General features: G+C 40.7%; 1 protein-coding gene across 4 annotated transcripts in view; it reads left to right on the top strand.

The window, feature by feature from the left end:
- Window positions 1-2,121: 2,121 nt before the first annotated feature.
- slc12a7b (solute carrier family 12 member 7b) overlaps window positions 2,122-11,932 on the top strand; it is a 64,357-nt gene continuing 54,546 nt past the window's right edge. For 3 of the 4 annotated variants that reach the window (XM_030398283.1, XM_030398280.1, XM_030398279.1), the window contains exon 1: window positions 2,122-2,478. In XM_030398283.1, coding sequence (XP_030254143.1) covers window positions 2,250-2,478 — 229 coding nt within the window. In that variant the 5' untranslated portion in view covers window positions 2,122-2,249. The remainder of the gene's footprint in view (window positions 2,479-11,932) is intronic. The other variant, XM_030398282.1, reaches the window with a different exon arrangement.

Genomic DNA, 11,932 nt, shown 5'->3' with positions numbered 1-11,932 from the left:
TGCAGGGCTTTTTCGTCTGACATACTGCAGTTGGAGTACCATGTCGAGATGCTATACGTCAGAACGCTCTCCACCACACCACTATAGAAAGTCCTGAGGATGCTGATGGGGAGAGAGGCTTGTTTCAGCTTCCTCAGGAAGTACAGTCTCTGATGGGCCCGTTTCATGATGCCTGAGGTGTTTTTATTCCAGCTTAGGTCCTGCAAGATCTGCACTCCGAGGAACTTGATGTTCTCCACCCTCTCCACTGTGCGGCCACTGATGCTGAGAGGAGCGTGCTCAGGCTGTGTCCTCCGGAAGCCCATAATCATCTCCTTCGTTTTGTCCGCATTGAGCACCAGATTATTTTCTCTGCACCAACCCTCTAGGTGTTTAACTTCTCTTCTGTACATAGATTTCTCATTTTTATGAATGAGTCCCACCACAGTGGTGTAATCCGCAAACCTGATGATCTGGTTCCCCTCGTGTCTGGATGCACAGTCGTGCGTTAGCAGTGTAAACAACAATGGACTGATTACACAGCCTTGAGGAGATCATGTGCTCAGCGTGATGGAGTTGGAAGTGTTATTTCCAGCACGGACAGACTGAAGTCTCTCCGTCAGTAAGTCCCGGATCCAGAGACATGTGGGGGTGTTCAGGCCAAACAGGAGGAGTTTCGCCATTAGTCTCTGGGGGATGAGGTTATTAAATGCTGAGATGAAATCAATGCACAGGATTCTGGCGTAAGTGTCAGCCTGCGTTACCCTGATTCTTAGTAAAATCTCTCGGCTGTAAATTTTGCAGACTGAACGTCTGCGATAGGTAGGACACCCAAAACTTTCACTCTCCCTGATCCCTGGAGAGGCTGCTGCGTCCATGCACGCCTTGTGTTTCTTTTTGGTAATTCTGTGACTCTTTGTTGTCATTTTGTGTCTCTCGCCTATTTCAGGGGGATGGGGGTAGTAGTATTCATGGTGGGTGTGCCACCACTCTTGCCTTGCCCCTGACAGAAATGTGTCTCATCTTCCTTCTGACCTACTGACCTGAGATTTCCATTCTTCATTAACTGTTTTATTATTGTGTGTTCAAGATGTTCAATGAAGCAACTTGTTACTGAGAGGTGCTGCTTTGTATAAATGTTATTTCAAGCTGATAATATGATTAAAGTACAAGCTTAAATGCAAGAGTTTGCTATGGATGTATGTGTAGACATTTTGGAATTTCTTTGAGGGAGTGCCCTGTACTGTTAGTTGTGTCATACTGAAACAGCTGCAATGGTCAAAGTGCTGTATTGTAGGCAACTGGACCTGTTTCAGTTCCTTGAAGACCTTTCACCTCTCATCTAAGAGGCTTCAGTTCTAACTAAGTGGAGGGAAGTTGCAGGCTTTTAAACTCTGTGTGGGAGTGTCCTTAAAGAGTCTTTAAGGACCCATTTGTGAGCTCTGAGCTTCAGACTCGTTAGGGCCACTTGAGAGAGTGTCCCATCCTGATTTACTGACAAACTGTTCTCTAAGCTGTAACATGCTAAAGATATTTTGGCTAAGGGCTGACAAATGACTAAACCATCACTGATTTCTAAATTAGAATGATGTATTGAGTTCCTGTAGCAGGCTATTGATAGTGGAGGAAGTACAGAGTACTTGTTAATTACCCTGTACTTTGGAGACCATTAAAGAAGCTTGTAATGAGTTCCTGCTCAGCTGTTTTGTTTGGCTTCTCGGCCTACCTAAACTTTAAAGTCCACAATAAATGTTTTTTATCAATACACATATACATAAAAAATGTACAGGCAAGACATTCATTAAAAAACATTCTGACTCATATGTAGCCTTATATATAATGCCCTTTTCCAACTGACAGAGGGAAGTTGTTCTTTGGCTTTAAGAGTTAACCATTTATGTTTTATTCGTTTTTAACAAGATGGACTTGGGTAACATTAAAAAACTACAGAGAGGTTCCACTATGTAGAGAATCTCATTATGTCGAGACATATTTTAGAACTCGCTCATTCCACAATTACCAAATTTCATCCACTGTGATTTGCTTCTGGAGGTGATTGACAGCGCTCCTTGGCTCTCTCAACCAATGAGCGACGGCGGGGGGCGGGCGCCTCTCTACTGTAATCAATCCTCTGATCACCCCGTGAGCGTGTGTCCCTCTGTACGCTGTCCTGTGTGCTCGCTCTCATCGAGTGTCAACCGCAGAGGTTAGCCGGCCGGCGTGTTTCCCCCCCTTAAAAAGTCCAATAAGAGGCGGTAAGAAAGAGGGACATGGGCGAAAGATTTGTGGTAGTCCCGGTTGACGGAGGGGTTAGGGTCGCCGTGGAGGGGGTGCATTCGGACGCGGTTGTCTCTGACCCGGCAACGGACACCGGCAGCAGCACCACAGGCGGCGGCACAGTGGATGATAGAGAGGCGGGGGAGGATTCCGTGTTCGAGCCGCAGGACCCCGACGCTGTGGTGCCTATCCTGGAGTACAACAGGGAGCCCAACAAATACGGTAAGACAGCTGCCTGTCACAAACTCCGTGTCCCACTTCTTATCTCATCTGTCTAGGATTAGCCGGCGCATTTCACTTGGGCTCTGTCTGCACTCCGAGTTATGTAATGAAGCCGGGGCGTCATTACCCCAAAACTGAAGTTGTGTTGGGGCGGATATAACTTACCTGGCATTAACTTGAGTCACGAAGCCTTTGAACCCCCGTTGAAAGTCATAATCTGGTTAAGTTTTGGTGGCGTCAGAAAGGTCGTCTGTCCCAACACAGCCCAGAGAGAAAAGTGGCACTTAAGTTTTCTCGAAGATTCTGACTCTTTCCATAAAACAGAAAGTTTAAATTAGCATTAGCCTATGTCTAATTAAGCCTCAACCAAACGAATACGGCTTATCAAGCGGAACTGCAGCCATATGTGCTTCAGTTTCTTCTTTTATCATGGAAGTGTAAGCAGAGTCAGTTGTTTTGTGTCGCTGTGCATTTCAAAATAATGGAGAAAATTCAGCTTGAGTCTTGAACAATGGAGAGCTCAGATGGAGAGCTGATCAAAATAAAGAAGAGAAACTTGAGTTGGGCTTAACAAATCTTGTGAACAAGATGTCCTCCTATTTGAAGCCACCGTAGTAATCCTTGAGAAAGGAAAGGTGTATCTGTGGCATGTTGGCATTCAGCATGATGTCATTAGCTCATTCTAGGCTTGTATTTCTAAATAAACATGTAACTTCATATATGAAATGACACTTGGATGGTATGCATTTAAAATCCACTGTAGATTAACTGTTTTATTCTGACATGTCTCTCTGAACCATGATTTGGCTGCACTCTGTCCTCAAGCCTTGTCTGATCAGTTGCTCACAAACATGGTGCTTCTATAGCAACAGGTTGAGGGCAGCTGCAATAATTGCCTGGAACACTGTCCAAGCAAGCATGCTAAATTACAGTGTGCTGATGTCTTCGTGCGTGCAGGCAATCTGTTGTGTATATATCGATTGGTGACTGTTAGAGCAAAGCCCGCTCTGTTAAATTGTGCTGAACTGCTTAAAGTTGGTCTTTTGTTGCGGACTATTTTGAATAGAGCCTGAAGCATATATTGGTTGGCCAATATTAGCGGCCAATATTGATCAGTCACATATCTGTATCAGGTATGTGTTGCCTAATATGTGCTGATTTAAAAAAAATCATTTTTTGGGTGATAATACAGACACTCTTTAATTATTGAAATCCTAGTAAGTGTGCTGGACTATGTGGATTTTCATTTGAGATAAACAAAAAAACCTGCAGGTGATAAACAACACTAAACGCTGACTCTCTCAATTTCTTGTTGTCTTGGCAATATTTTATGGGGAACACAATATGAGGGTCATTCAATATTCTGTTGCTTGATTGCTTGATTTGACATATTTATCACCAGACCCTTTTTGCTATCTTTTTAATCTGCTGGAGAACTACAGGTGATGCCAGCAAAAAGCCACGTTGACTCTGATTGTAGCAATATTTGCTTCTTTATATCAACATCGGCCCCGAAAATCAAGTATCAGTCGGGCTCGAGTTTTGTGTCTTGTTCAGATGAACATGGGTGTCATAAAATAAATAAAAAAGGAAAACATTGACCATGAAACAACTTATAAATGAGCGGAAATGTAGCCTAGATGAAAACAAATGAGACGTCCCCTCAAGTGGTTATTGTTGTGCTGGTGATGAACCACGGTGACGGTGAGTGGGTGTTGCTATTGAAGCAGTGTGCCAGGGTGTTTATGTTGGGTCGAATGAAAAATGTCCCCCTGAACCTGGGCCAATACAAGATGCCAGCCAGATAACAAGTCCATTTCAGGCCCAACTGCAGCTACTGATGGGGGCTTAGAGTACCAAAATGATATGAGAACTAATGTGTTCCATTTCTTTTGTGTAGTATCAAAACGAGATTTAGACAATTTAAGACTTCTGTTTGAAATGTAACGCAATTCTGACTGTGTTGAAAGGTTGATATCTGCTCTTCGTAGCCTATGTTAAAAAATAAAATGTAGTTGATTTTGATTTGATCATCTGTAGCTTGATTTAGAGCTTAGAAAAGTTGTCTAAAACCACCCCAGGACAGTAACAGAGCTGCAGAGCTGTGGAAATGCCTTCCTTGATTTTATCCTCTGTGATACCATGACAGGTTGGATCCTGTCTATTCAGTTCTAATGCATGGGTTGAATTTCATTCTAAATTAGATTAAGTTACTATAAGGAGATGGGTGTGCAAGTGCACTCATGCACTTGGAGTAGCTTGAGTATGCAGTGTGTTGTCTTGTCATGACCTTTGCCTTGTATTTTTCTCACTTAAACAATGATAGAGAATAATGTGTGTGAGCTTTCATCAGCAAACATTTTAATCTCAAAAGCACTGAAGAAGATGGTATCCCCTCTGTGATCACACAATGAAAGACTGAGGTTTTATCATGTGATGAAAATTATGGTGGTTCTTTCATTTGTGTTTGTTAACAGTTAAGATGGACAGGGTTAATTAATACCTCTTTCTGCTGGCCAAAAATCCCAGTTAAACCCAGTTAAGATTGGCTTTTGTGTGCAATGGGAATGTGTAAACTCTGCATTTACACCTGGGTCAATGGACTCCGCAGTTGACACAGGTTTTTATCACCTTGACCTGACTGGGCTTTAATTTAAACAAGACCTAGGTGACTACGCTAAATTCAGCTGCACGAAGTGATGACGCATTATCAACATCCCGCGTAATTAAAGAAGGGATATGGGGTGCAGTCTATTAAGGACTCTTATTACTGGACACAGGAGCCCCATTCATTTCTATGAAAGCTGCTCAGTGGTGTTTTGAAGCAATAAAAGATCGACTTCCAGGCTATGAAGATACCTGGATTGCCGACTGAGCCAGTTTAGTGCCCAGCTAACTTAAAGGAGGCTAACATAATTAAACTGAGTAGCTCTTCTAGACTATCCAACTGGTATTGGCTCAAATTCTGACAGTAAAACAAGTCATCTGACGAGGGTTGTGATGCTCTAGACAATTTATCCACAGTTTTACAGTGGCTCGTTTCACAATGGGTCTGTTGTTGTTTTCTTTTGTTCCAACTGTTTCTGGCACATTTGCGACGTGTAACGTGACGTCAGTGACCTACAACGTAACGTCACGGACGGACTACCTTGCCGGTGGGAAGTGGGAATGGGGTCTTTTTAGCATTCTGACCCCCATCTAAAAAATACCTGTGTAGCCCTGCTACTTTGGTGGAAAGGCGATATCAGTCATTTACGCCTGTGGGAAAATGTGCCCTCTATATTTTACCTTACCTAGCTATTGAGGAGGAACAAGATGTCTACATTCTCCTCAAAGGAGGGCAACTTGCTCTTTAAATTAAATATCATTGGGTTTTGGAGTATTGAACATTGGTATTTTCTCACATTTTATAGAGTAAACAATTCATTAGAAAAAATTATTGATAGATTATCTAATTATATGAATTGATATCGATCCTTTGTTTTGCAAGTTGTTCGTCCTGGATTTCAGCTTCCTCAGTTCCTTCCTCTCCTGAGGTCATTGTGTTGCAATCAGTACATGACTGATAGCAGAGGATGCCTACTTGTTTTCTTGCAATTTTATGTACTTATATAGGGCACTAGGTACTTCTGCTAGGTCTAAAATGAATTCCTTGATGATAAAGTTGATAGTCATAGCAGATATAATGATTTTCCATTACAGAGGCACCACCTCTTAGTGCTTCTTTGAAAAGATTCTTCTGTCCTTTTTCTTATCAAGACAATTGTTGTCATGTTGGTTCTGGATAAAGCCTACTGATTGTTGCAAGTTATCAGAAACATACAGAAAGGTTTTCTTGAGATTCGTAGGTCACTGATAAACAGTTCACTTTTCGACTGTGAGCTGAGAGAAGAGCTCTGTTGCTTACCACGAGACTGTCCGACTTGACTCCTTGATTTGGTCTCTAAAAAACATTGTTATGTGATTAAACACAATATTAATACATTACAACATTACATACTACATGACATTGAACTGGGAAAATGTGTTAGTCCTGTCATTAAGGTTATACAACAAGTAGGCTATATATTGTAGGAGATTAGGTTGCAGACATATTGTAAAGAGGAAGTGGTGGTTATGAAGAAATTTAAACGATAGAAAAGAAGGTGGTGTCTGAATGAGAGTAGCTGTTTGTTTCAGTGGTATGCCTTCCTGTTAAAGCCTCTCAGGCCATTTAATCATGAGCCTTTTTGCTTGTTTCTTGTACAGACTATGTGAAGCAAGTAAAGTGGATATATGAAAATATAAAAAGTTTTATCCAATCCAATCCAGTCCACTTTATTTATATAGCACGAGTTTAAACAAACACAAGGTTTCCAAAGTGCTGCACAAAAGGATAAAACAGAGATAAAATAATAAATACATTAAAAAAAGAAAATATTAAAAAAAGAAAATGTATTACATGTATTATGTATATTTAGTATATAGTCAAAGATGTGATTGTATATATTGATGCACTGTAAACACAGTGTCCAAATAAAGATATGATTAATATATTAATAGTTAATGAAAACACATGAAGAGGGTGCAGCAGAGAATGCACCCTGCTGCTTCCCTGAGATACAGAGACTGACTAAGATTACATTTGGATTTATGAGGGATTAAGCAGGCAGTGAAAGATTGATGAGGGTTGTACAGGGATAAGGGTCTCCAAAAGGTGTCAGATTTAAGCATGATGCAACAGTACGCAGACAGTGATTGTCAGTCTGATGGTAGACACATTGCCATATCTTTATGGTTGGGGAAATGCTGTTTAAGATGAATAGTAGAACATAAAACTTCAAACTACTCATTCTGCTTGTTGCAGCAGATGCACCTTGCTGTATTACATGCTTCCTCTGTGCAGTGATATTGCAGGGGTGTTATTCATCATTTTCATAATTTGAGATTCTTTGTATGGAATCCGAAGCCCGTTTTACTCAGCCTGTTCAAGGTGGGAATGTAGTGCCCTTATTCTGTCTTGCTGACCTGCATATTTATGTATACGGAACGTGGAAGTTGATGTTGCTCTGCCTTTAAGCTGTCGGAGGTCATAAGGGATCTGAAAGTGTTGACACGGCTGATTAGGTACACGTTATGATGATGACGTCTGTGTGTTTTTCTTTCAACGTGTTTCCCCTGGTGTCTGCCTGTACCCGCTGACTGTTTATAATCATATGGATGCTGTTATAATGTGTTGTGATTGAGATACTAACCCACCATGCATCCTGGAAAGTGACACAGTACCGTTTTCCTCCATCAGTAAACAGGAGGCTGTCTGACTCTCTCACTTACGGGGAGCGATGCTGTTTTCTGGGGAAAAGTTCCCTGAAGTCTGGGTCCAGAGGGCTGACCATTGCCATTTTGTTCAAGACAGTAACTGAAACAGACAAACACTTGGTGTGTTAAAGTTTTTTGTCGGGGACAGGCGCTGAAGGATCTGAGGCGCAGCAGAGGCAAACCGTGCCTGTGTGAATGGATAAGTCGGTGGCTCTGAGCTGGGGCTTGTCGACCGGATTGTGTTCACAGTCTGATAACTAAACAGATCCTTCACTCAACAAATTAAGGAGAAATATCCAACAACGTTGCAACGTTATATGACCAGACAACATGCATGCTTAGATTAACAGGTAGACACTGGGGGGAAACACGTTGAAAAAAGCACACAGACATCATCATCATGACGTGGACCGCCAAGCCTCTAATAGCTCCGCAGCGCCGACTTGCTGTATGAATTGACACACTGGTGCGGCTTTACACCGGAGCTGCTTGTAAACAAAGGTGGAGAATTGGCGAACCTCTGCTGCAGAGATAATGCGGCGTCTCTTTGTGAAAAAAGCTACTGTTCTGGGACCTTATTTTCAGCTTGTTTATTCAGTTAGGGAACAAATATGTGGGTGTGTGCGCGCACGCGTGCGTGTGTGCGCATGTGCATGCGTGTGTGCTTGTGTGTCTGTCCGTATAAATGCTCATGATTGTTTGCAAGGTTTTATAACCATTTGGCTCCAGATGGACCTCAAAAACAGAGACGTGTTGTGTGTGTGTGAAGGACTTAAAAGAGTGGCTCTATTTTCCAGGTGGAGCCTGAGGTTACATGATAAATACAGCATAGATATTGTCCGGGGTAGCAGTGTGAATATGTTAGGGTTGGTAAATGAGTGTGAGTCTTCAGAATGTCCTCAATGCACAGAATTATGTTTGCATGCATGTGCGTGCATTCATGTTTAAAGAGGCATGCACCTTGGGCTATCATGTGCTGCCCTCTGCTTTATTTGGAGCCCAACAGTCAGCACATGGACACCAACTGGGCCCTGGCGTCCACTATATCTGCTCCTGCTCCTGTGTGGCCTCCCAGTCTGCTGCCTCCCCTGCCAATCCTGCATAGGATGTTTGTTCCAGTTGCTCCTTATTTACACGCAACACTTAAGAGGAGGGGTGTGTCCCTTGCCGGTCAGACAGAAGGGTTTTCAGAAAACTTTCCTCCTCTTTCGGCAAATAAGCACAAACAAATCTTAGCCCAAAAATCCAATAGACCTTTTCATCAAGAAAAACGTTTTTCCAATAGTCTTTTATTAAAGGTCAACAGTGGTGTCATGCCTTTCAGTCAGAGCACTTTAAACAGCATACTTGCCAACATAATGATAATGCAGGTTTAACCTCTCTGATGTTCACAGTTTTTGATTAACCTTGGAGAAAAAAACAAGGTTGGTTGTCTGTAAGCTGCAAGTATATTTCTAATCAATCCTGACCTGAAGGCATGCAGGGACACATCTTTCTTGTCTTACATGTCGTGATTCAAAAAACAATCATTACACATCATCCCCTCTAGCAGTTCATGATTACATGCTGTTTTAACATCATTGAAGTTTAGATTCTTTCATTATGTGAATGTTGATCTTTGTTAACTCAATATTACCATAGTAATTGGCCTTTTTGAGTCATTAAACTATAAAAGGTGATTAAGGCCACTGTCAGAAATTTGAATAAGTCCTGAAATTCTATAGATTTTTCAGACTACAGTTTTTAAAGTCAGAATTCTGGGGAAAATTCAGTAATGTTGGAATTTTTGAAAGTGGTTGCAATCCTCTTCTATATAAATCCTTTGACAGTTTTTACAGGCTCTGCGGTAAATTGTTATTTTTTTTGCTACATTTATCACTTTAAACAAAAATACTGAAAGTTGTGCATATCGATTAGACAATTTCTAAACTGTTTCTCTATTGCCTACTCTTATGATGGCTCAGAGACTGTTTTCTGTTTCTATCAGTACCTTTAAATATAACCCCTACTGTCTATGTGAACTCACAACAAGCTACACAGTACATGTATGTCCTCACCTGAGGTCAAGCGGAGGTTCTGGTTTTTACAGAACTTTACTCTGTTTCCCTTTGTCCCTTACTGAAAGTACCTGGGTGAGATACAAAGCTCCAGCTGTCAGCAAGATATAGTTGGCATGTGCAGTCCAAAGCGTTATGTTATGGCAGCCATGTGTTAATGGTCTGTGGCAAGCTTGAAGTGTAGGCCAACCAGTTATAGTTATGAGGCCGATACTCTTGTCTGTATTCAGTTTGTTTAGATACATTTAAAAAATCTGAAACAACAATAAATTGTAAGATAGACATTCTTTTAAACACACACAGCAATCTTGATATAGATCAAATTCCAAATGCTCCTTGGGTGGAAAACTGTAACAGCCTGTTGTAAATGACCATAAGTAAGTATGGTTAAGTATTGATCAGTTAATCACTGATCACTGAGTACATTTGACTAGTAATGCATGTCGGTTTATAGGTTTGTTTGCATACACATCGCGCACATACACACACACACACACATACACTCACACTCCACTAATTATATTTGTTTGTAAAGAGCAAGGCGTGTAAAATGTAGAAGCTACAGCTGTTGTTTCAATGTGCCAGATACCTGTTTTTTCAAGTCATTGTTGTCAGTTTTGGCAGATAACCCATGGATAATAAAGGGGTATGTATATATATATATATATATATATATATATATATATATATATATATATATATATATATATATATATATATATATATATATATATATATATATATATATATATATATATATATATATATATATATTTACAAGATACGACTGTACTCAACCTGAAATCCTGCTCTTATCTCTTCTTGTGGTCTGTACGTAAAATACAGCGGCTGTTTGTTTCAGACACACAGTGCATGTGGTCAGATTCGTAACAGCAACAATTTCCATCAGTTGACAGAATAGATGTCGGACAGACATTAAGTAAAAAACTATAAAACATTGGAAGTTCTGTCCATTTGGTGTTGGTCGTCATGGGGTTGTCAGGCCCTTGATCAGCAGTATGTATAAGGTGAAGTAAGGCTCAGTCTAAGTCAGTCATTTTGGCCTCATTGTCTCTGCTATACTGCTAAATACTGTTTTAGGACACTAATGAGGCCAAATGAGGCCAATGGAGAGTAAAAAATATCTTTTGAAATGGCATCAGGGGCTCGAAAGAAATTATTGTAGGGTTAGGGTTAGGGTTAGGGTTAGAAGTACTTAGCTTACAAGGAAGTGGAGATATGGCCCTAGTGTCTCCTAGTACAATAGCTCTGCAATAAATGCTCACTTTTTTTGATTTTGCAACATTGATGTATTTTGTTTAGAAAAATGTTGAGGTAGGGAATTGTGGTGGTCTTGCGGCTACGTTTGCTACAATTCCATAATTCTGATCTTGGATACAAAACTAAACATATTTCTCTTTCAGTATCACAGCAAAAATACAATTAAATCCTAGGCACACAATGTTTGTAAATGAACAGTGTGCACACAGTGTTGGTGCAGAAAAAGTCACTGAACCCACACCAACACATTTGTAATAATGTTATTGTCTGTGCAGCCTTGGATGGAAAATCTGATTGTAGATCTGTTGAATGCAGACATCGCGTCAATTTAAACGTGTTATCAAACGTTGCCATAGATTTGAATAGACACCTTTTTATTACTGTAACAAAAATTAAGCATTACTTGTATGTTCAATTAGTGAATAAAATAATTTGATGTTCAAATTATTGTGTCCACTCTAGGTATATGGCAGGAGAGAAGATAGCTAGAAACAGTAAGAGCTCCTTAGTGTGGCGTTGGTGGATATCAGATGTCAGAAATGTGTAGGGAAAAGTCTGAGTATCATGTTCTGCTTGTTCTGAATGAGGAGCCTAAGGCTAACCTTCTTAACCCAACCCCTGTCATCAGCAGCCTAAATGACTGCAGTACAGTCAAAGGCCAGAGATGAAACTGATACAGTGGAAGCTTTAATCATTTCCAGCGTGTCTCGTGACTTGACCTGAGGTATATGCTCAGAACAAAAAAAGGAACTGCGCTGACAAAACACTTGAGTCAACTTCTGTTTTTGCTCATCTGGCGGATATTATTGTCCAGCTAC

The sequence above is a fragment of the Sparus aurata genome, chromosome 19, assembly GCF_900880675.1.
Source record: "Sparus aurata chromosome 19, fSpaAur1.1, whole genome shotgun sequence".
Taxonomy (NCBI): Eukaryota; Metazoa; Chordata; class Actinopteri; order Spariformes; family Sparidae; genus Sparus; species Sparus aurata.
Note: the sequence above shows the minus strand (reverse complement) of the source record. Positions and strands in the feature narration are given on the sequence as shown.